The sequence below is a fragment of the Neocloeon triangulifer genome, unplaced genomic scaffold (genome assembly GCF_031216515.1).
Source record: "Neocloeon triangulifer isolate White Clay Creek 2 clone unplaced genomic scaffold, ASM3121651v1 ptg000011l, whole genome shotgun sequence".
Taxonomy (NCBI): Eukaryota; Metazoa; Arthropoda; class Insecta; order Ephemeroptera; family Baetidae; genus Neocloeon; species Neocloeon triangulifer.
In genome coordinates this window covers 27651-53245 of record NW_026775553.1, presented here as the reverse complement: position 1 = coordinate 53245, position 25595 = coordinate 27651, and the positions used below count along the sequence as shown (strand labels likewise).

The window sequence follows — 25595 nt, the reverse complement described above, 5'->3', positions numbered from 1 at the left end:
AAAAATGGAACTCATATCATATCACAAAAATTTTACACCTACTTTCAATAGGTTCCAGAAGAATTGCATAGTTAATGTTTTCAATATTTCAAGGAAGTCAGCAGAAGTCAGTTGAAAAATTGATCTTCCAATACAATTGAATTGAAATATATTCCAATAAGGTTGATTCAGGTTACATAATATTTATAATCAATGTTTGAAACCATTTCGTTACATAATACGTATAATTTTATAATAAACAATATAATGTTTCTTAATTACATGGAAATTTTTATGAAAGCAGGTTCATTAATTTTGGGAAAAATTCAAGGCATTTTATCATATTTCAATGTAAAATTTTTTCCTAATAATACAATATAATACATAAATAAACACAGTTTGCAACTAATAAGAATTTCAGAATTTGACTCTGTGCTTCTGAAGTAATATTAAACAGACAATTTATTCTACTGTTTTCAACACATTAAAGTACTAAATTAATTATTAATGAAACTACTACTTCTAGTTTGAATAAAAATTATGTCGCAACACTCCGGCCATTTCCTCTATCAAAATTCAATTATTATCATTTAGGACAATGTAGAAGTTTTTTAAGAAACCCTTGTGGGATGCAGGCCAGCGAACATTAACTAAAAATAATTACATTTTAACAAGCAGGCAAGCAGTCATTCAGTAAAAAAATATTTTGATCAAGCGCCAACTTTAAAAATGCTGACCTAGGTAGCATTCAGGCAAGGTAAAAGTCTGTATTATAATAATAATAATAAAGGGTCCACCAAGGCAGTTCAGAAAATCTGTTAGTTTTAAGTCTGCAATTCTTAATCATATAGTTCTTATTCTAATGACATAACAGATTGCGGTAGTAAAATGTGCAAAAAATGTGCTCCATTTTTATGGATTTGATCATGGATATCGTGTTGTTACATTACTGTAAGACAGATGGAATGACGACTAAAATTTTTGAAAACATTTTATGTGTTTGAAATTGCAGACAACAATTAATGTCAAAATTAACAAGTTACAGATGTTTTTCAAGTAGATTATATTCAGAGCACACAATATTCAATTAACTTTTTATTGTAAATGGCTGGATAGTTATTATTCCAGAAAGTTTAACTTCTCTGATAATTCTTTCAAGATAATTATTCACATTTCCAAGGATTACATTTTAAATTGCATTACTGGGAGTGCATGAGTTTTAGTTATTTTTTTCTTCAATTCATTTTGCTCATATTATGGAATGATCTGTTATAATTTGGAGATTTTGTTATAAAAGTAAATAACTTTTTGCTTCTTATTTCAAAGTGTGTCCTTCTCTTGACCGAAAAGCTCTCTGTTAACCAAGCTGCAAAATATAAATAAATTAAATATTTTGGTAATATAATTGAGTAAAAGAAACACTCACTTCACTCTCCTACGTGCATTGTGCTTAGAATTGCATCCCGCATCATTAAATATTTTTGCAATGTTGAGATGTTCCTTTCCGAGAAATGGTATCTGGTACTCTTTGGCGTATTTCATGATTAATACTGAAAAAATAATCTTTTCTTTTATACAGTCAATTGAAAAGCCAATATCTTTGCATACATGTATAAATTCTTTAGGGAGATAAAAAAATTAACATTGTCAAGGCTGGCCAAGGCAAATTTGATCTGCCTGCTCCTCTTCTTTGGTATAGTAAACCAGAACTTATGCTGATGGCCAAGTCAACTTGGCGTATGGGTTTTAGATAAGGCCGTGTTAATCTTTTGGATATCCCTGATATTTGTACATAGTATGCGAATGAAAGGATTTGTTTCAAATAGTTAGTCAGTGGCCGAACTTAAAAAACTGACGTCTACAAAAGTTTAAAAGATATAATATAAAACCAAGGGAAATAAAATACTAACACTTTAGTGAGAAGAGAACATTTTTGTGATGCTGGCTGAGCGCCTCGCGTGAGCCTTTCCGACTGCCATTGTAACTGTAATTCAAAAGCGTACTGGTACCCAAAAGCTGGATAATTCCAGCTCTGAATGCTGCAGTTACTGGGTGAGGAACATTTCGAATTTTTCCATCTTTTTTCAATATCTCTGCCCATTCTTTTTGTCCAATCAGTCCTAAAGCCTCAGCTTTCTCGTGGAGCAAAACTTTTAAATTGAGTACGATGGGCCTAGGCAACTCAATCAAGCTTTGAGATGTTTCAATCTGTTAAAAGAGAAATGAATTAGTGCTAAGATTGTATTTTATCAAATTGCCAAAATGCTTTAAGTGGGCAATTCAAAGCCTACTTCAACCTGAAACTTAAATCGCCAGCAAAGTTTTGCCTCTTGACTTTGACACTCGGACGCATAGCTAGAGAGCACGGTGAGCCAAAGTAAAGAAGCATATTAACTTGGCCGTCGGGTCAAGTAGGCTTAGACTTGGTTAGGCATTTGGATCGCCCTAAATATTTTAATAAACTGTGACTAACCATGTTAATCTTATTACTTTTTTCAATTAAAAAAAATTGACTTCATTAATTTTTAATAATTGATAATAATTTTATCAAAATTTTATTTTTTCTCCTGAATGAACAAAGAAGTGGAGTAAACTTAAAATGAATGATCTTTTATAAAAGTTCATTGGTTTAGCTCATGTAACTGGACGCACAGGAAAATATTCAACATTTGCCTTGCCAATTTATGTGTTTATTATTATTTATAAATAAACGAAACATATTATTATTTTATTAAACCGATGAACTGCTCTTTTTCCTCAAAGTGGATATTAGCATTGCGCATCGTGTAGAAAGAGTGTGACCGAATTAGATACAGAAGTCCTTTTGCGGGTCGCTTGGGCGTAGGTGCTGGAGGTGCATTTCGTCTAGCTTCAGACTCACTGTCACTTAGTCCTCCAGAATTCAACAACGTTGATAATTCGTCCTTGCTCATAACTGATTGCATTGTGGAAACGGTGGATGCTGCAAACTTGTGTCACACTCGGCAGTCTCGTCTCAACACATTCGCACCCTGTTTGCGTTTGCTCGCTGCCTCCCTCGCTCCTCGCTGCCTGCTGCTGCTCTTGGCTGCTGTGGGAGCCAGTGAGCAGCGCAGACCTTTTCCCTGAATAAGGGGAGGAGGGAAAAGGGAAAAGGAGGGAAATAATTCGGGACCACTTTTCCATTAATTGCTAATAACACGCAGTCAATATTAGCATTTAAATAAATCGATGACTTTTATTCACCATATATAAATATTGTTTTGGTTTTTACATAAGTGGGTTCTAACAATGAAACCTGGCTGCAACGATTTAAGAGAAAGAAAAAAAACTAAATTTCCCCCATAAGCTAACTGACTGAAGCAACGGTAAAATTCTATTTAATAGTTGTAAAATACTTATTACATTCCGTTTTGGCCTCTTCCATTGCTGCGCGCAATCAAGCTTGAAAAATAGTAATAGGATATAATTATTTCCACCTCCAATAAATTGGCTAAAAAAAGTGAGAACAGCGAAAAATTTAATGCGTTACTCGCCGATGCCTTCATGATAACTAAAACCCCAAAAAACGTTAGCATGCGGCTGTACAATTTTTACTGGAAAAAAAGCAATGCATTATTATGAACAACAAATTATTTTATTTAATTTCTTAATCTTTATTTAAAAACAAGCAAAAATTATATCCTCAAGATAATATCCCTGCAGAATTTGTTATAAAATAATGTCCTACGGAAAATGTAATAAAAAGAAGAAGAATCGATGTCTTAAATTTTTTATCATAAATGCAATCAAATTTTTTTTAGTTGGGTTAGGAGTGAGCGAGGTCTTCAGAAACTCAGACGTGTTGTTGCCTGTATGTCGCCAAAGGGATTAAATTATTCCGAATGACAGACCAGAACATTCAATACACCAGAGTAGGTGAACGCACTCTTTCAGAAATGCAGGAGGGATGTAAGCATAGAGAGCCTTTCTTCTCACGCCAGTTTGACTACCTGCGTTTCTGAGAATGAGCATTGAAAAACAAGTTGAGATGAAAAACCAAACAACGCTTGAAAAATTGCCAAGGAAACAAAATAATCATAATTTTCCATTGCAAAGAATTATATAAAATCTTTTTACCTAGGGTCTCTATGGTTGCAAATTGAGTTATATCGCACACAGGCAATCACTGCCCATAACGCGATTCATATAATTTCAAAGAAAATACATTGTAATCTGAGATGAAACAGAAAAAAGATACAAACAAATTGTGCTATAAGAGCAAACGTATTTTCAAAATTGAATTATGATTTTTTTTTTAAATTAACCAATTGTTAACTATTGAAGTTAAGGATTTTGCATTGATCCAAATTTTTGAAAAATTAGTGATTGTTTTGTGTTACTTCCATCCAAGTTATGACCTGGATGAATTCTCAGATAACTTAGAAATGACTCTACTGAAAATTAGAAATTGTAATAATAAACCAGTTCTGCTTCTCGGGGATTTCAACTATCGTGTTGAAAAATTAACCACAAATTATGATTGCAAAACTAAGTACTTAACCGAAAAAATGGAGAAAAATGGATTCTCATTGTTCAATGATCTAAATTTGCCAACACACGGTCACCCGGGTTGGAGAGGCAGTGTAATTGATCTGATCTTTGCTAACCACTTTGTCTCTAAAAAAGAATTTCAAGTGAAAGGAGAAATAGAAAAGAAACACCACCCGGTGACATGTGCCGCCTCAATTTCCAACTCTACTTCACAGCAACCAAAAATCTCTGAAAATAAAGCAAAACCAGTATATAAAATTGATTTAGAGAGACTTGAATTCCTAGTTAATAATGACTATGTCAATTTAAATACTTTGATCGATAATGACAATGTTGAAGCCTTTTATCTACACATTCTGGACATAGTTCAAAAATCAAAACAGGTCCCTCGCAAAAATAATAGAATAAGTAAACCATGGTTTGATTGCGAATGCTTTCTGAAAAGAAGGGACCTTGTTCATATCTATCACTCACTCCTAATGTCAAATTTCAGAAATGAATTCCTACTGAAAAGACTGCTGGATGTTAAGAAAGATTACAAAATTCTGCTAAAAAGTAAAAAACTCACATTTAATAAGAAACAAGAAGAAAAAATAATATTTGAGGCAGAACAAGAAGCTTACCGCTTCCTAAAACAGCCAGTCGAAATAATTGATAAAATACAAAACCCCATTGACCTCGAAGACTGGATTAAACACATGACAAAAATACTCAACTGTGAAAACTTTCAAGGAGATGATAGTTTAAACCTAAAATCGCTCTTAAACCATTATGATGAAGAAATTTCCTGCGAACCAATTTTCGACGCGGAAATTCTCTGGGCAGTGAAAAATCTGAAAAACAAAAAGGCTCCTGGCCCAGACCTCATTACAAATGAAAATATTAAATCCCTTGTTCAATTCATGCTTCCACTTTTCAACAAATTTTTCAATAAATGTCTGACCTTGGGAAAAATTCCGAAGCAATGGAAATATTCCACAATGAAACTTTTGTACAAAAATAAAGGAAGTGTTAATGACTGTAACTCATATAGAGGAATTTGCCTCAGCAACACATTATGTAAACTACTTGACAAAATTCTGAGCAGGAGAATAATGGAAAAATTTAAAAACATAATACCCGAGGAGCAATACGGTTTCATGCCTGGCAAGTCAACTCTCGAGGCGGCACAGAAATTGCAATCAAAAATTATCGAAACCGTTAATGAAAAAGGCACAAAGATGTATGCTATTTTTATTGATCTCACAAAAGCATTTGACTTGTCAAATAGAAAAATACTGCTGCAAAAAATTATAAATCAAAAGAAATTGTCCAAAACGGAATTGAGGTTACTGGCCGAATTTTTAGACTTAGATTTTATTAGTATTAATGATGGAATATCTCAATCTGAGCCTTTTGTTGAGTCAAATGGATTCAAGCAAGGAATGAATTCGAGTCCCCTCCTCTTTAACATATATATCTATGATATTGTGAAAATATTTCAAACAATCGAAGGAGTAGACTTTTATTTCTATGCAGATGACATGGTGTTTATTAGTAACGATGTTAAGAAAATTGAAGCAGTCATGAACAAATTTGTAGAATATGCTAAAGAAAACTATTTGAAACCTAACTATTCAAAAACAAAAATGATGAAATTCACAACAGGAGGAAAGGGGAAATATGCAAAGGACGATAAAATAGTGATTGACGGCCATGAAATAGAATATGTAAAAAACTTCCCATACTTAGGAATTTACTTCCAAAGATCAGGTAGAGATTTCACTGAACATATTGCACGGAGAAAGGAAAATGCGCTAACTGCGATGAATATGTATGGAGATTTGAGAAAATTGTCTATTGATTGTGCGAAAAAATTGTTTAATTTGAAATTTGCCCCGATGGCCTCTTACGGTATTGAAATTATTTGGCAACATCTCAGTGAAAAAGATTTTGAAGAACTAGAAAAAGTGAAATCTCGATATTTTAAGATAGTAATGGGAGTTTCAAAATACAACAAAAACACCTATGTGTACAAATTAGTCGATGAGAAATTGTTTGTTACCGATTTGAAAGAAAAATACGATCTCCCGGAGACGGGTAATTATGTCAAGTTCCTTGAGAGCTATAATTCTGAACATGAAAATAGGTTTAATGTGAAATTCAATGACACGCCGGCAATGAGAAATGATGTATGGAAACAACCCTTGTTTGATAAAAGACATGTGTTTTGTCGCTTTGCCATGCACGGCTTTCATAATCAAATCTGTAGCAATAGTTCCGAGCGCCAACAGTGTTTCGAGGAAAGTGATTCATGCGTGTGTTTGCTATGCGGTGAGAAATGCACCCAATATCATCTGGCTGAGTGCAACCACCGAGTGCTTAGCATTAATGACTATTCTAAAAATAAGTGAAAAACTTTGGAAACCCTGTCGCGCAAACTGATAAAATAAATTGTGAATCTTAATTTTAACCTTCTAAGATGTAAGTTGAAAGTTGTACTCAATTGAGTTTTCAATAAAGACCATATATAACCAATTGTTAAAAGAAAATAATTTTTCCATTTAATATAAATTATATCCTTTTGATATTGATTGGAATATAGAGATAACGCGTGTTTTTAGCAATATGAGCAATCATATTTTTTTCGTCATGCATTTGTATTATTTTTCTGCATTTCTGTTGGTTAAATTATTTGCTCTGCGCAGTGGCCGGAGCTTATCACGTTATCACTGTGATTGCAAGGTTTTAGAAATTTTTTTGCACATGTAGGTGCCAGTCCATCAAGACGGCCGTGAATAATTTCTGGGGAAAAATCCAAGTGGTCTTGCCGCGAGGAAGAAAAATTCCTCGCAGCGGCCTGTAGAGAAAAAAAGAGAGCCGTCGGAACATATAATAAATGCACAAAAGAGCAATAAACCTATCCAAAAACCAACATGCACCCAAAGCTATCAGCGTCCGCCGTGTGCAAAATCCACCAGAAAAATAGAAATAAACTCTGCTCTGAAAAAAATAATTATAATAAAAATAAAATATAATTTTATCTCCGACCTAATCAGACGTTCAAAAACACGTTTTCGCTTCCTCTGTTCTGACAAAATAAAATGATTTCAAAAACTGAAAAGTAGCTTGCTTTAATAAAATTTAATTAAGAAATGTAGAGCGTGTAACATGATGTTGTTTTTGCTAGGAGTGGCTATATGAGAAACAGATCGAACAGTTCAGTTAATCATAAAACCACTATGAGTAAGAGTCGACTTAAAGCACATGAAGCAACCCTTGAACACAAAATAAAAACCATAAAAACATTATGCATGTTGATATTTTTTATTAAGAAAAAGAGGTTGATTTCAATTTCACTCAAATTAAAAAGCTGAGGCCTATTAATTACTTTATTGTGAATTACATTAAATTCTAATGCACATTGCATTTTCAAAAATTGGTAGAGTTAAAAATCACCGAAGGACTCTAGATACACTAACAATTGGACAAATAAATAACAACAATAATAATAATACTATAAATCGCTATAAATTGTCTCATCGGATTTTCTCTCCCGTGGTAAATAAAGATTAAAATATAAAAATGAATTTATCAAAATTTGTATTTGTATTCGATTTGTCCCTGAATGAGAAATCTAATTTTGTTGTGCCTGAGCGTAGGCGGCCACACAGCTCATTCAACCCTGTCAAATTTATTGTTTGCGACCTATTTCTTCCTCCAAGGGGAGGTTGTGAGCGAGGCGCGAGCCAGAAATATAGCCGATGATTCACACAGGCGCACGCACACAATAATAAAAATAGCCAGAGGGTTTCTGCGCTGAGCGAAAAAGCTCTTCAGGAGAGGCAGTAAAAGGAAGAAAAATCTTTTTCGTCTCTCCTGCGGTTTGTGGAATCATGAGCTGATTGCTGTAAAAATCCATATCAGTTTATAATTATTTGCAATTTTTCTAAACACAGCAGAATTTTGAGACTTGCATCATTAAATTCTAAATAAATAGCTTTACTTTGCCTGCTTTTCTCAAATTTTTTTAATTTTTAAGGTGTCATTAAAATTAAAAAAAAATATCAATTTTTGATAAATTTTGAGAAAAAGTTTTTCACGTTCTAAAGGCTATTATGCTAGAATGGAATATGTTTAGTTTCTGAAATTCTGACTAGCGGTTTTCTTAATAACACGCTCAATAGCTTCCCATTTTCGACGCGTTTTTTCTCACTTTGAATTTAATATTGAAAAAACAAAAAGAGTTACTTATTGCTTTGCAACAGGATTTTGTGCGTAAATATGTGCTGAATTTCTGGTAATTAATAAAAAAAAAATTTTAGAAGAGAAAGGGCAAAATTCGGCTATATGTGCTAATTTTTAAGTTTTTTCTCAATAACTCACTCGCATTGGCATCAAATTTTTTCAAAAAATTTGTGTACGTTAATAGGGCAAAAATGAAAAAATCCAACAAACTTTGGAGCTCACTGCTTTAATGGAAGATGAGAAATCAGCGATTAATACATTTGGCTCGCCCAATTCTAGCGGCGCGAAAAAGCAGGCGCACGCTTATGGCAGAGTGAAGCCGAGATTTTAGATCACTTGGAAGAGAGAATTCAAATTTTTATAACTTTCCTCCTAATTAAAATAAAATGATCATTTTTTAAAAAGGGGTTCAATTTTCTTTTTGCCATCAACTTTTGTATCAAAAGTTTTTTGATAAATTTATCGGGAACTTCCATAAATTAAATTTTAAGATTTTATGCTAATCAAAAAAATTTAATAAAAATGAAACAAAATGAATTTCAAGAGTATATCAAGTCTTATATATTTAATTTATATAAAATTTTTAATTTCAAATATCACGTCATGCTATTTGAAAATGTATACGTCACATTTGCAAGAAATTTGCATATTTGTTAAATATTTTATAATTATTCCAGGGGATCCAACAGCGCTATATTTATTTACTTGTTTTGACATTCAAATTGATTGACAATTTAAATATTTTAAATTTGATAAACGACTAACGAATTTTTTAAAAATTAATGGTTTAGAGCAATCAAAATTATTTTAATTAGGACTTAAACTCACACTGCACTAGATAATTGACCAATGTCGAAGTTATAAAATTGATTCTGCTCAGCTCCACAAAGAAGTTGTATTGATTTTATCGGATTTTATAAATGAGAGCCGAACCGCATTTTATCTAATCAAAACAGAGAATCGAATTGCAGCTGACGAGAGAGGCCGAGAAAGGAAAAAAGCCTGCGTTCATTTAAACGACGAGCCTTTCAAAAGTGTTTCTTTCTGTCGTGCAACCTGCAGAAGTTGTCAGCCAGAGCATTTTTACTATGATTATTAGAAAACAATGTTGATCAATCTAAGTGTTTTAAATAAAAGATTGAAAGACCCCAGAGATAATTTTACAAATAATATAAATTGTTAATTTCATTTCAAATTATTAAAATGAATGAAGCGATCGGGCTTTTCCTCGTTGCAGAAAATTATTTTTATTCAAAAACAAATGGCTCAATAAAATATAAATAGAAATAAATAAATAAATAGAAATAGAATAAAAACAATTTTCTGCAACGAGGAAAAGCCCGATCGCTTCATTTCCACGATCATCTCCTCGAGTGTCAACTTCTTCAAACAAATATTAAAATGAACTTTAAAAATTACATCGCCAGTAGCCACAGCAGACAAAAGCTGTATTGTACCACCCGCTTGCATGTAGCTAAAAATGCGTTGTATTGCCTGCACAAATAACCGTAGTCTCCTCCTCCACGCACTGCATGCGTGGTTTTGGAGGAGCATCACGAAGGGACAGCGACAGCAGACGGCTCTTCGTTGCTGTCGAGTTCACAACAAATTTTTACAACAAACCTTTAAACATGAGCGCTAGTTACGCAAAGAAGAGAAAATTGGAGAAACAAAATATTTTGTCGCTTTTGGCAAAAGGCATTCTGTCTGAAGAGGATCTGGATGTTTATTTGCAAAGTAAGACAAAAAACATAGAAGCATCATCCTCGAAAGTCAACGATAATGATCAACAAATCAACTTCAACCAAGGTAAATACTCTATAACATCCTTTCATGTATTGTTTCTTTTCATTTTAGAATTGTATGCTATAATATAGCTGGTATTTTTTTAAATAAAGGAGAGTTAATTTTTAATTTTAATAAGTGATTTTAATTTATTTTGAAGAAGATGTAACGCTTTTTAATGAAATTTAATTGAAATTAAAATTAAATTTATGGATTTTTGATTTATTGTATATTACATAATTTTTTGACTTGATATTTTGTTTTTAATAGTTTTAAAATAATCTACCTAATTTGTAAATAATAAATATTTTTTTTACAGACATCCAGAAACCAGATTGTGGGGATGTTGCAGAGTTTTTTCATCCCGAATTACCTCCTGATGGTGAGTTTTATCTTTAATTTATGCATGGTTAAAGGAAGTGCATGATGCGTGTTTATTTTGTATAATATGTGATTCAAGTGTTTTAAACATTTTTCTAAATTAAATATCAGACGTAAGAAATGGAAATGGGTGCGTTCAATCTCATACATTTGTGATGTGCCTCTTTAGATAAATTTTTTCCTTCCTTTTTGGACTAAGGGTCGGCCAACACGTAGTTGGAAAGCTGCTGTTAAGGAGATTTTTTAACCTGAAAATTTAAGAGTAGACTCTCGCGAACGCGTTTGCCAGGAATGAGTGACAAAAGAAAAAGAAACCCATCTTAGACCCCTAGAGTTGGCGACAGGTCAGATTATTATTTTCAGGAGCTTTTTCTGGCTCCAGCATGTTTCGTTTCCACGTGGATGCGCGCGCGAGCAGCTTGAATTTACACCCCTCACCCCCTCACGTATATATTTCAATGCTGAAAGCTGAAAGCACAATGCATCCACAAACTAACAAGCCAGGTAAAGAGGATGTTGGGAAAATTCAAAGAAAAGTAGTGACAAGGAGAGATTTTTTCTTGGAAGAGGACCACCAAAGGGTGACCAATTGATATGTTTACGACTCGCCGCGGAACTTATTTTGTAAAGAATAAGCAACACCTCAGCCAAGAGGCCCATGGGAGATGTTTAGCAGCTTATAAAGGCTCTTAGACTTCAATATTTTTGACTGGTAAGAATTCACGGAGACAAGGAGTTTAGTTTTTTTCCTAATTTCCATTGGTGAACCAATTAATATACGCCAAAGAATTTTTATCGGCGGTTGGCAAAAAAATATGGCAACCCTAATTCACGAGGTGTCGAAAATAAATAAGCTGACGTTTAACCAATTTTGCCTGCATTTAGAAAAATTACAAAGAAGAATAAATATTAATAACAAATATGATTAAAAAATTGTTTATGTAAATTGCAATGTTGCACCCGTTAATTTTATAATACAGATTATTGGAATAAATTCAATTTTAAGAATAATATTTCCAAGCATATTAAAAAAAACTGACAAAAAAATGTGGAATATGTAATTGACCTCTAATTACTCATGGGAAAAATTTAAAATTTGAATGGATTGTTTTATTATTTAGTGGAAGGAGGGTGCCTTGCATGTTTTATTTTTGCGCTCCCAGGTTATACCTGGTCGCACGCGTTGGCGGCGTCGAATTCATTGATGGTGCATTATTGGTTTTATTGCACCCAGCGTGCACGACTTATGCGCCCGTCACGGCTGATTTCCTTACACGCCGCGTCGGTTTCTTGGTGGAGATGATGCAGCGCCCTGTTGTATTCTTCTTTCTGTGGTTGCTGAAATGAAGGGTCGCTCTCTCCCTGAAATATTTCTTTTTCATTCTCACGCACCAATTTTCCCCATAAATTACAGAGAATAAGACTCGAAAACGCCAACATTATGCCATTCTGTCCGACGCAATTTTCTTATTCCAGTTTGACTCAAAATGAATCACTTTGGTTGCAAATTGTGTATATCACCGGGTATTCTCTGCCCACATACATCATCCATTAATTATCAATATTATAAATAACATTGCTTACAAGAGAGAGAAAAGAAATAAAAAATTAAGTGCACTTTTTTGCTCTTTCACTCACTTAGTCGAGTCGCGCTTTATTTGTCCAATAACATTGAACAACTTAACATTTTTAACATTTTTTTTTTTGTAAAATTTATTGCTGCAATCAATTTTATAGGATTTTTTAACAAAGGTTCTACTGGCAACAGCATGGCAATGCTGGCGTTCGTGAACACAATTAGCCAGCCAATTCTCACTTTCTTTAATTTATGCGGAAAAATTTGGTGCGTGAGATTGAAAAAGAAATATTTCAAGCAAAGAGCGACCCTTCATTTCAGCAACCACATAAAGAAGAATACAACAGGGCGCCGCAGCATCTCCACCAAGAAACCGACGCGGCGTGTAAGGAAATCAGCCGTGACGGGCGCATAAGTCGTGCACGCTGCAATAAAACCAATAATGCACCATCAATGAATTCGACGCCGCCAACGCGCGCGACCAGGTATAACCTGGGAACGCGAAAATAAAATAAGCATTTAAATTTAAATATTCTGTATTATAAAATTAGCAAGAAAAATATTACAATATGCGTAAAATTGTGTAATCTTAAGAAAAAAACTCTATAGAAACATTTTATTCTATTTTTTATAACAGAGATTGTCATTCATAGCAGAGAGAAGATTGTGGTTGAAATTTTTGCAGGACGGAATAATATGTAATATTTTTTTATCGTGTTAGGGACTGCGTTAACACTAAGTCGCGATGCTTAAAAGCTAGAGATGAATTTGTATAAGTTTGTTTCTTGTTTCACTAGCGTAATTATAAAGCACATCTTAGACGTTATGTTAATATGCACAAATATATGAAATTATCGTCTTGAAATCTCTAAAAAAATTGAACATAGCAGATTGTGTGCGTGATTTCATAATTGACTATTAATGATAACTTCTTAGTATTTAAACTGCATATTACAAAATGGTCAGTTGAAGTTTTGCAATTAATATTTAAATTATTTATTATTAAAAAATATATAGTTTACAATTTAATCTTATCATAAATAAATGTTATAATTTTATTTTTTTATTTGGATTTAAGCGGTGAAACACATCATAAGAATTCTCAGATAGTAGTTAGTGTGCGTGTGTTTTTTTCTGTTCTAATTAGAGCAGTGCTTTGTTTGTGTTGTAAAACACAAACTCTTAAAAACATCAGAAGTAGAACAAAATTTTCTTTTTTAAAATCATTGGTTTATATATTTTCATACGTATGTAAGCAAAACCAAGTTATGAAGAAAATAATATTTAATTTGATCATATTGAAACTGTAGTCCATTTAAAGAATTTTTTAAAGTACCCGATGATATTTTTTTTCAATTTTTCTTAAGCTACCTTTGATTTTTGTAAGCTTGACATGTTTCAAGTTTTTTTTTTTTTTTTTTTTGAAAAATTAATTTTTTGGCAAAGGGACAAAAATTGTGTTTATCGCGCTGCTGCTTTTAATCGCGATTAATATTTTTTCGTGCTGTCTCCTACTTGATCGCCCCATGCTCTGTCGCTCGGCGCGCTGTGGTGCAAACTTAATTCCTCGTTCAAAAATGCGTCTATCAAGCGCAAATAAATTTTCCTGCTTTTCACTGTATCTGCTAGTCTTTGTAAGTTATATGGGGAGTCAGATTAACTACATTGAATGCTTTAATTTTAAGTTTATTGCATGATTTAATTTGATTTTTTTTCTATATGATCAACTTTAATTAATATTTTGTTGAAATACTTAAGTCATTTAATTTATGTAATGATATATGATATTCTAAAAATAAATTTTGTTTTTTATTTATATCTGAAATAATAAAATTTATTTTTCCATCTCATTTCAGAGATCTTTGTGGATGAAATTGATTTGTACAACCAACACCTTTATGAGGATGGCGAAGAACTTGAACCATGCAATTATGATAGTGAAGACGAAGAAGAGGTAACTGAGACACAAAATTATTCAAGCTCTGAGGATGAATTGGAATTTGAAAGCGAAACGGAACAGTCTTGTGAATTTGAAAATACCGATCAAAATTTTGATGAACAACAAAATGAAAAATTGTATGAAAATGCACAAATAACACAACGAGAGAGTATGATACTTATAGTTTTCTTGGCAACTTGTTTTAGAATGCCATACTGTATAACGCGTAGCCAGCCTTTTATTGGGAGGTAGGAACCTCTTATTGGTAGGTGGTCCCCACCACTTAAATATCACTAAAACGTGATAAATTTTGTTAAGTTTTCATGCTTGGTCGATCGTGTAGCCATCTGGTGGTCATTTGACAATAACAATTGCACTGAGGGAATATGAAGCACCGACTCCTGCATAGAGTATACCCCATAATAGTTACGTTAATAGTTAATCAGCTTGGCCCATTCCCTGTTTATGCGAGGCACGGAAAAGTCGCGGAAGTTGTGTTCGCGATAGTTGCGGAAGTTGTGTTCGCGATTAAGGATTTTGTGTTCAGCCGCGTGGTAAGTTACCTGTTATTGCGAGGTACCTTCCCTGATACTGCGAGGCACCGAGAAGTTGTGTTCGCGATTAAGGATTTTGTGTTCAGCCGCGTGGTAAGTTACCTGTTATTGAGAGGTACCTTCCCTGATACTGCGAGGCACCGAGAAGTTGTGTTCGTGACTAAGGATTTTGTGTTCAGCCGCGTGGTAAGTTACCTGTTATTGCGAGGTACCTTCCCTGATACTGCGAGGCACCGAGAAGTTGTGTTCGCGATTAAGGATTTTGTGTTCAGCCGCGTGGTAAGTTACCTGTTATTGCGAGGTACTTTCCCTGATACTGCGAGGCACCGAGAAGTTGTGTTCGCGATTAAGGATTTTGTGTTCAGCCGCGTGGTAAGTTACCTGTTATTGCGAGGTACCTTCCCTGATACTGCGAGGCACCGAGAAGTTGTGTTCGCGATTAAGGATTTTGTGTTCAGCCGCGTGGTAAGTTACCTGTTATTGCGAGGTACCTTCCCTGATACTGCGAGGCACCGAGAAGTTGTGTTCGCGATTAAGGATTTTGTTTTAAGCCGCGTGGTAAGTTACCTGTTATTGCGAGGTACCTTCCCTGATACTGCGAGGCACCGAGAAGTTGTGTTCGCGATTAAGGATTTTGTTTTAAGCCGCGTGGTAAGTTACCTGTTATTGCGAGGTACCTTACCTGATACTGCGAGGCATCGAGAAGTTCGCGATTAAAGATTTAGTGTGAAGCCGCGTGGTAAGTTACCGGTTATTGCGAGGAACCTTCCCTGATACTGCGAGGCACCGAGAAGTTGTGTTCGCGATTGAGGATTTTGTGTCCAGCCGCGTGGTAAGTTACCGGTTATTGCGAGGTACATTACCTAATACTGCGAGGCACCGAGAAGTTGTGTTCGCGATTAAGAATTTTGTGTTCAGCCGCGTGGTAAGGTACCTGTTATTGCGAGGTACTTTACCTGATACTGCGAGGCACCGAGAAGTTGTGTTCGCGATTAAGGATTTTGTGTTAAGCCGCGTGGTAAGTTAACTGTTATTGCGAGGTACCTTCCCTGATACTGCGAGGCACCGAGAAGTTGTGTTCGCGATTAAGGATTTTGTGTTCAGCCGCGTGGTAAGTTACCGGTTATTGCGAGATACCTTACCTGTTACTACGAGGCTCCGAGAGGTTGCGGAAGTTGTGTTCGCGATTGCGTCGCCACTGCGGAAGTTGTGCAATATGAAATAAGCATAAAACGGGGAACGTGAGAAAAGTTCACGGTGCACCAATAGGCGAGTAGCTTGTATTCACCATGCTTTTACAGTTCCTAGTTTCACTATGGTGGCTTGTTGACGTCATAGCATCCATAGACCAATCGACCCCGGCCTAAAAATAAACAAATACAACTACAATTTCTAAATTAATTGAAAGAAGATTTGAATTTTAACGATTCCCGTAGAATAACTCAATCTAGGTATAATATATTATTCCATAAACAGTTATGGTGCTTCCTTGCTAGCCACCTTATGTGCTATTCAATAATTCTTTCAGATTGTCAAAACGTCTCCAATAATCCAAAATAGCATTGCCAATGGAGGACTACTCCGAAATACCCAGGCGAAGTGAGTTTGCAAGATATAAATCTCGTCGTCTCTTTAGCTTCATCTTTTATATTAAAATCTTTACAGGCCACAGGGCTCGAAAGCCTATTCAAAGGCTTCAGTACAACGAAAAGGTGTCTAACAAGAAGCCTAAGCACATGCCTGAGGTCCCTGAGAAGAAGCCAAAAATATCTGGGAGCAAGGTTACTGGTCAGTTTTAAAATCAGTCAAATTCTTGTGTCTGAATATGTTAAGTCATTCGCAGATGAGACACAAAATGGGGAGCCAACAGGAAATTCCCGTCCTAAGCTCAATTATGATGGATGGGTAGCGAAAGAGAAGCAAAGAGGTTTTTGAAAAATTTATATATATTGTATAAAAAAACCACCTTTGAACTTTTTAGGACCTTTGACTTCAGAGTCTGATGAAGAATTTGAGCTGATGTATTTCACAGAGTCTGAAGAGGATCAACCGAAATAAAATTTTTTAAAAAAGAAAATGAAAATTTCTAATTTTTTCTGACATTACACGACTGAAGAGGTTTTGGTGGGTGCTTTCGTTGAAATTTTTTTTGGTCTAGTGTTTCTAATCTCAAATGCTCGGGTTTTCATGAATAAAGAAACAAAATTTATATATTTGGGTTTTTAATGTTTGAAACTATAACACTGAATCAATATATCTGATTATAAAGGCAATTTCTCCAATTTAAATTTTTTGTATTGACCGAGAAAAATAAATAATAATAAGTACACCTACTTTTTAGGGGCTGGAGAGTACTAATAAGACACTTTGTAAGTTATAAACATTGTCCCCTTCCCAAGACAGGTCAACATCAATTTTGATAAATGAGTTTCAATATGCAACATCATACGACGAGGAAGTTGGGCTGATTGAAAAGCAGCATGGTCGCACCTCAGATGTCAGGCCTGAAAAAAATGAAGTAAATGTCAGTTGATAGAAAACGTAAGGTACAAATGACTCAACTGTGCAAGGAAGGTTGTGGTTGGTTGTTAAGGCAGTTCTCAAGACAAGGGTCTTATATGTCTTCCAGGTGTCACCTTTTCAAAATAGGAGCAGCATTTCACAAAAATGGGCAGATAAGTCAGCTCTGAAAAATTGTGTAAATGTCATTCGACATGCAACAACAAAGGTGAAAATGACATACCTGCGGAAGGAGGGTGTTTATTGGTTATTCAGGCAGTTCTCAAGAGTCTTTTACTACGTCCAGGTGTCAAATAATAGAAATACGACCAGCATTTCATAAAAATGAGGATATCCAGTGCTGAAAAATAAAGTCAATACGTCAGTGTGGTTTGATCAAAGAGAAAGCCGCCCTCAATTCCTAAACGTTAACAAATTGAAAATCATGAACGTGAGCACAAATTGTTCCAATTCCTTACAGTAGTGGAATTAACGACTCTATGTATTATTGTGTGCAATAAAAAAAGTATTGCTTTTTTAGGGGGACAAAAAATATCGCTCCAGAAAGTCCAGAATGGGAATGGGAGGCCGGGCCTTTGTTTTGGATGCTAAACTCTTCCAATGCCAACCAACGCGATTTGAGGAAAAAAAATTTGTTAGTGTCGCAGATTCTTGAATTCCTAAGGGCTAATGAAAGAAGTGTGAAAATGCATAAAATTATTGTTTTGGTTTGTTTTGAACGGATTTCTTTTGATAAATGGTTGATGCAGATGAACTGAACTTACGGTCAAGTTTCGCCCCCTGGAACGCGCGGAGAAGACGTGCAGGTTCAAAAGCTAAAGGAAAATTTCACGAAAATGAATTTATTTATTTTACCATTTTACATTAACACAGAAGGATAAAACTTAAGCCATGGCTCTAAAAATAAAACATATTAATTATTATATTTAAATTTAGCCACTGCTCAGCGATTTTAGAGGAGTTGACTCTCAATTCAGATTTGAAGCGGTTCCCACGCTTGATATACAAAAGAGTGAAGCGACATTCAACCTGTATTTGCGGATTTTTTTTTAAATTGGTTTAGTTATCAATTTCCACTTCAATTTCGAAAAAGGGATTTTCGAATTAAATTAACCGCATTAAAAGCAACTTTTTCTCTTGCTCAAAGAAGATCTTTTATTTTAAAATTAATTCAATTACACAAAATGTGACAAAAATGAGATAAAATTAAGATAAAATTGGGACAAAATGAAGGCAAAAGATAAAAAGCAGGCAAAAAGTATATCTAGAGATTCTCTGCTTTAATAATATGTTCTGAAACATTTCAATGAATTTGCTTTGTGCTCAACATTTTCCGGGGGCGAGGGAACTGGTTGATCGCTGACCGAAATGACAAAATATCCTCGGTTGCAAATACAATACATCGTCAGCAGTGGTCAACACAACATCCGCGGACTTTGTGTTGCCAACTGTGGAAATTGTGTTTGTGACCGTGAAATCTTTTACTGTGGTCAGGCGAGGCAATATTTATTTAACATTTAATCATCATGATTATGCTTAATAATTTCTGAAATAATTGTAACTTTGGATTTTCTCGTGCTGTGTCACATCGTGAGTAGGATACAGAGGCAAAATTTTCACAACACAAAAGACAGCTTAATATTTTGTAACTCTTTAATGACTCTTCAATGTCGTATTTATCTCATTTGTACCACAGTTTTGTCTTAATTTTGGCTTAAACAATGCATTTTCGGTAGTCAACCGAACATCCGCGGACTTTGTGTTGCCAACTGCGGAAGTTGTGTTCGTGACCGTGAAATTTGCATAATTGCTCAATAGGTGGCAGAGAGTTGCCTTATTTGCCATGAGTAGTTTCTTGAAAAAGACACCACAGTACAATTTTGTTCCCCCTTACATGTATTTGTATTGTATATATATTTACATAAATCATTTAAAAAAGTCTCAATTGTGAAACAGTTAGTTATGTTTATTAATTATGCTCCCAGACAAGCTGCTGATTGGAGAAAGTCGACGGAGACAAAAGTCGACAACCGACACACAAGGGCACCTGAAAATGAAAAAATTCAGTCAACTTGCAAGACTAGGGATCAAATTTGCTACCTGTGAAGTCTGGACTGTGGGTGGAGTTGCGCTGTCTGATACTCTGATTCAGGGCTTCCATCCTCTTTTGCTCCCATACAATAAACTGCTGGTGATTGAGAAAGTCGACGACGGAGCCAAAAGTCGACAAATGAGGCACAAAGGGGCACCTGAAAATAAAAAAAGATAAATAAATAAATAGATTAAATACTCAAGTTTGCTGATTTAGTTTCAATAATAAAGGAAATGTAAGTCTGGAAAGTCGCCTGAATATGGATATTAGAGGTGGATTGGACAACATTATTCTGTGCCCCATTAGAATTAATGTTAAAAAGCTGATGAAAATAAGAAAAAATGAAATTAGTTGACTTCAACAACACTGTGGAAAGTATTTACCTGCTGCTTTTGTTGAGTGCCTTGAGGAATTTTGCCTCCGTCGGCTTGCTGCAGCCTCACATCTGTTGGATGCTGCATGAGAAACAAATTCAGTCGGCACCATACGGCAGTATGCTTTGATTGGCCCTGAAAAAGAATATATAAAATAAATCGACTTGCAAGAGCAGGGTAAAAATTAATTACTTACCTGGCCAGTCAAGGCAAAGAGCCAGGTGGTGCGGACTGAATGAGTGGGTCCCTTCCTTCACATTGCAGCATCCAGCAAGACTGAGGCTGCCGCAGTTTGACGGTGGCAAAATTCCATCAGCGAAACAAAGAAGAAGCTGGAAAAAAAATTAATTAGTCTACTTCAACAACAAGGTGCAGGAAATTAGTAACTTGCTCCTTGTGCTGAGTGCCTTGAGGAATGTGGCTTCCTTCGGCATGCTCAAGCCTCATGTCTGTTGGATGCTGAAATGATCAAATTTAAATTTGACCTTCGGCCACTTATCAGTCAGCAAACTGGAGTCTATCTATTTCTTTATTCTCTCTTCAATTCAATATGTCTGTGAAAAACTTTCACATATCGAATAATTTAACTTAACAAAACTACACTTTTTAAGGTAATTTAATGAAGCCCTGATTCCAACAAAATATATCAAAATGAGGAAATATAAATCCTGAGATGCCACCGGCCTTCACCTAGGTATACTAATAGTTTTACATAAAACCCAAGCTCAGACCAATGCCTGAGATGGCACCGGCCTTCACCTAGGTATACTAATAGTTTTACATAAAACCCAAGCTCAGACCGATGCCTGAGATGGCACCGGCCTTCACTTAAGTATACTAATAGTTTTAGATAAAACCCAAGCTTAGACCGATGCCTGAGTTGGCACCGGCCTTCACCTAGGTATACTAATAGTTTTTATTTAAACCCAAGCTCAGACCGATGCCTGAGATGGCACCGACCTTCAACTATAGGTATACAAATAGTTTTACATAAAACCCATGCTCAGACCGATGCCTGAGATGGCACCGGCCTTATTATTATTGCAGCTTTATTGCATTATGGAATGTAATCACATGTAATATCTCCCGTGCGACCCACCCATTTACAATTTTGTCAAATGATATACACAGCAGGGAAAAAAAGAAGTTTTACATATTTACAAGTTATTTTTGTAATTTACATACTCCTCCTCAGTGTAGAACTTGTGAAAACTAACAAATTTTTTTAACAAGCCCACAAACTGAGGGTATCTCAACTCCAATCGAATAGATACAGGCAAATTATTATACAAGCGCGACAAGCAAATGAGCGGATTTTGCCTCGAAATAGCACACGTCTGGACCGGCACGTACAACTCAAACTTCTCGCGCGTCTCATATGCATGCACATCTCGCGTTTTCACAAAATATTCACCTAGGTATACTAATAGTTTTACATAAAACCCAAGCTCAAACCGAGGCCTGAGATGGCACCGACCTTCACCTAGGTATACTAATAGTTTTACATAAAACCCAAGCTCAGACCGATGCCTGAGATGGCACCGGCCTTCACCTAGGTATACTAATAGTTTTACATAAAACCCAAGCTCAGACCGATGCCTGAGATGGCACCGGCCTTCACCTAGGTATACTAATAGTTTTACATAAAACCCAAGCTCAGACCGATGCCTAAGATGGCACCGGCCTTCACCTAGGTATACTAATAGTTTTACATAAAACCCAAGCTCAGACCGATGCCTGAGATGGCACCGGCCTTCACCTAGGTATACTAATAGTTTTCCATAAAACCCAAGCTCAAACCGATGCCTGAGATGGCACCGGCCTTCACCTAGGTATACTAATAGTTTTACATAAAACCCAAGCTCAGACCGATGCCTGAGATGGCACCGGCCTTCACCTAGGTATACTAATAGTTTTACATAAAACCCAAGCTCAGACCGATGCCTGAGATGGCACCGGCCTTCACCTAGGTATACTAATAGTTTTACATAAAACCCAAGCTCAGACCGATGCCTGAGATGGCACCGGCCTTCACCTAGGTATACTAATAGTTTTCCATAAAACCCAAGCTCAGACCGATGCCTGAGATGGCACCGGCCTTCACCTAGGTATACTAATAGTTTTCCATAAAACCTAAGCTCAGACCGATGCCTGAGATGGCACTGGCCTTCAACTAGGTATACTAATAGTTTTACATAAAACCCAAGCTCAGACCGATGCCTGAGATGGCACCGGCCTTCACCTAGGTATACTAATAGTTTTACATAAAACCCAAGCTCAGACCGATGCCTGAGATGGCACCGGCCTTCACCTAGGTATACTAATAGTTTTACATAAAACCCAAGCTCAGACCGATGCCTGAGATGGCACCGGCCTTCACCTAGGTATACTAATAGTTTTCCATAAAACCCAAGCTCAAACCGATGCCTGAGATGGCACCGGCCTTCACCTAGGTATACTAATAGTTTTACATAAAACCCAAGCTCAGACCGATGCCTGAGATGGCACCGGCCTTCACCTAGGTATACTAATAGTTTTACATAAAACCCAAGCTCAGACCGATGCCTGAGATGGCACCGGCCTTCACCTAGGTATACTAATAGTTTTACATAAAACCCAAGCTCAGACCGATGCCTGAGATGGCACCGGCCTTCACCTAGGTATACTAATAGTTTTCCATAAAACCCAAGCTCAGACCGATGCCTGAGATGGCACCGGCCTTCACCTAGGTATACTAATAGTTTTCCATAAAACCTAAGCTCAGACCGATGCCTGAGATGGCACTGGCCTTCAACTAGGTATACTAATAGTTTTACATAAAACCCAAGCTCAGACCGATGCCTGAGATGGCACCGGCCTTCACCTAGGTATACTAATAGTTTTACATAAAACCCAAGCTCAGACCGATGCCTGAGATGGCACCGGCCTTCACCTAGGTATACTAATAGTTTTACATAAAACCCAAGCTCAGACCGATGCCTGAGATGGCACCGGCCTTCACCTAGGTATACTAATAGTTTTACATAAAACCCAAGCTCAGACCGATGCCTGAGATGGCACCGGCCTTCACATAGGTATATTAATAGTTTTACATAAAACCCAAGCTCAAACCGATGCCTGAGATGGCACCGGCCTTCACCTAAGTAAACTAATAGTTTTACTTAAAACCCAAGCTCAGACCGATGCCTGAGATGGCACCGGCCTTCACCTAGGTATACAAATAGTTTCCCTAAATCCCAAGCTCAGACCGATGCCTGAGATGGCACCGGCCTTCACCTAGGTATACTAATAGTTTTACATAAAACCCTAGCTCATTTAGTCAACTTGCAAGACTAAGGATCAAATTTGCTACCTGTGAAGTCTGGACTATGATTGGAGTGGCGCTTTAAATTATAATTTAATTCTCTTGATAGACCTTCACAATTTCAAGTAGCTGATCTTGATGATAGAATGGGTGCGTATTGTGTTCTTCTTTATCTTTACTCCAGGAACAGGCTGACAGGTGGCTTTTTTCCAGCAGGCAACTGTCCAGGGCGGTATTTATGTCCATGTAGACTTTCCGAAAACAGGATCTAAAATTTTTTAGCGAATTAAAATTTTTTATTTCAATTTATTGCAATTGAAAAATAAAAATTATAATTATTTGCCGCATTGTAACATTTCTAAATATGATTTGTATTTTTCGAACATGAGTGGCATTAATGTTTAGAAATGAAGATGATTTATTTCAAAATATTAAATTATTAAATTAAATCTTAAGCATCGTTTAATCTTACAAAAGTTAGTACATACCTTAAAAATTTGGAGATCGGACTCCTCTTCTCATTGTCAGTTCGAATGCCAAAGTATCCAAAGATTGGCCTGCGTCGTTTTCTCAATGATGCCGTTCGCCGTTTATTGCGTTAATCAAGAAACTGAAACAGAAAATTCTATATTACTTCATTTCTCATACAGAAATGTAAAGATAAATATTTTAGTGTGAATTCTATTTACATAAATGCTGTACTTTGTGCTTATAATTATGATAAAATTTTATTATGGCACGCAATGAAGAGAAAATTTGATTGAACCCACAATTTTGATTAAAATAGATAGATAAAAAACTTAAATTCAAAGTAAGACTTTAAAAAATCAATAAGCGATCTTAACTTTAAAATTTAAAAAGATGAAGAACTTTGTACCAAATTTCGGCCCCGGCCAGCCCAACTGCGTTGCAACGGTCAAATTCGACAAACTCGCGGAGCTTCCGCCGAGTTTCGCTCCCGGGGCTTCCTGATGGCAAAAATCTTCACACATCGGCGACGTTTCAAACAGCTTTGCGCTGAATTTCGGCCCAGTCCGGCCCAAATCTGCGTCGTCAACACGGTCAAACTCGGGGCCTTCACCGAGTTTCGCTCCCGGGGCTTGCCGTTGGCAGAAATCTTCACACATCGGCGACGTTTCAAACACGCGTAGTGGCACAATCACAAAAATTCTTCAGTTCACAGTCAAAAACACCCATAAAATGCCGAAATACAACACAAAATTCAGAAGGATCGGCATCGCGCGTGTTGTTTGTTGTTTTCAACGGCTGGTACTTCACCAGATTCAAATGAAAAGCGAGTGGCGTCGGGCTGACGTCAGAGGCGAGGAGAGTTTTGATTGGCTGTGCGCGCGCAGACAGAGGGGGATTTTCACTATGCGCGCGAGGAGACAATGTTGAGACAAACCGCGTGCTCGATTTTTCTAAACGCAAATATGTATATATTATTTTATTTGTATTTCTTATATTTATATACTATTGAAACATTTAGAGTTAAAAATTACATAAAAAAATTAAAATAATTATAGAGGACTGAAAATTTAAAATAATTCAATCTTATTAAATTAAATTTTAAAATAATTTTTAATTTTTAAAATTAATTAAGAAATCTTAAAGACTGAAAAGTCTAATAAAATAAATATAACTTGGCTAAAGTATAAATTTTTATTAAAATAATGAAGTTAAATTTTATAATACAAAATTAATAAAAAAAATTAATTTCAATTTAATTTTATTTTATTTTTAAAAAAGCAAAAATATTTGTTTTAATATTTGAAGAAATAAATGAAAAATTTTAAGTCCAAATTAAAAAAAAAAAGTTTTCTGGTGAACGTCCTGGAACCAAGACCTGAACGGCCATTATTTTTAACATTCTGTGAACCGGAATTTTTACCCCTACGCCCCGAGATCCACCTTGAGGCTACTAAGTCCCGCCGACATAAAAATTTTTGAAGAGGGTCTAGAAATCGCGGTCTAAACATTCACATAGTTTCTAGAAAATTTCGATGGCATCTGCAAAGTTTATTGTCCCGTTGTAACGTCCCCAATATACTAATTAGGCGTTATTTATTGTTGAAATTTTTTTTTAATAATTTACGTTTTGAAATCATTTTAAGTCATTTTTGAGTGAGTAAAATTTTTATCAATCTGGGATACTTTTTGGACGGGTGCAAATTTTGGACTTGAGCAAGAGAAAAAGTTGCTTTTAATGCGGCTAATTTATTTCGAAAATCCCTTTTTCGAAATTGAAGTGGAAATTGATAAATAAACCAATTTAAAAAAAATTCCGAAAATACAGGTTGAATGTCGCTTCACTCTTTTGTATATCAAGCGTGGGACCCGCTTCAAATCTGA

At 35.6% G+C, this 25595-nt stretch overlaps 2 protein-coding genes across 8 annotated transcripts; one reads left to right on the top strand and one right to left on the bottom strand.

Moving 5' to 3' along the window:
* Positions 1-16079: 16079 nt before the first annotated feature.
* On the top strand, positions 16080-17766 carry LOC132195872 (uncharacterized). 2 transcript variants are annotated; one of them, XM_059618147.1, is made up of 5 exons: positions 16080-16222; positions 16482-16552; positions 16619-16741; positions 16797-16880; positions 16935-17766. In XM_059618147.1, exons 2-5 carry the CDS (start codon positions 16522-16524, stop codon positions 17009-17011), a joined length of 315 nt encoding a protein of 104 aa, XP_059474130.1. In that variant the 5' UTR covers positions 16080-16222; positions 16482-16521; the 3' UTR covers positions 17012-17766. The 2 variants fall into 2 exon arrangements, with proteins under 2 accessions (XP_059474130.1, XP_059474129.1); XM_059618146.1 differs by lacking the exon at positions 16080-16222 and adding an exon at positions 16262-16404.
* Positions 16100-24648, bottom strand: LOC132195871 (uncharacterized). Of its 6 annotated transcripts, XR_009441702.1 has the most exons (12): positions 24121-24648; positions 23732-23853; positions 23292-23511; positions 20327-20398; positions 20136-20271; positions 19949-20074; positions 19574-19722; positions 17932-19520; positions 17697-17813; positions 17516-17639; positions 17288-17457; positions 16100-16316 (listed from the first exon to the last, which is right to left on the bottom strand). XR_009441702.1 is itself a non-coding variant. In XM_059618143.1 (6 exons), the coding sequence occupies exons 3-6, from the start codon at positions 23487-23489 to the stop codon at positions 19923-19925; spliced, it is 495 nt and encodes a 164-aa protein (XP_059474126.1). In that variant the 5' UTR covers positions 23490-23511; positions 23732-23853; positions 24121-24648; the 3' UTR covers positions 19743-19922. The 6 variants fall into 6 exon arrangements, 1 of the variants encoding a protein (XP_059474126.1); XR_009441703.1 differs by lacking the exon at positions 16100-16316 and having other exon boundaries at positions 17136-17457; positions 17697-17873; XR_009441699.1 differs by lacking the exon at positions 16100-16316 and having other exon boundaries at positions 17136-17457.
* Between the last annotated feature and the right edge of the window lie 947 nt (positions 24649-25595).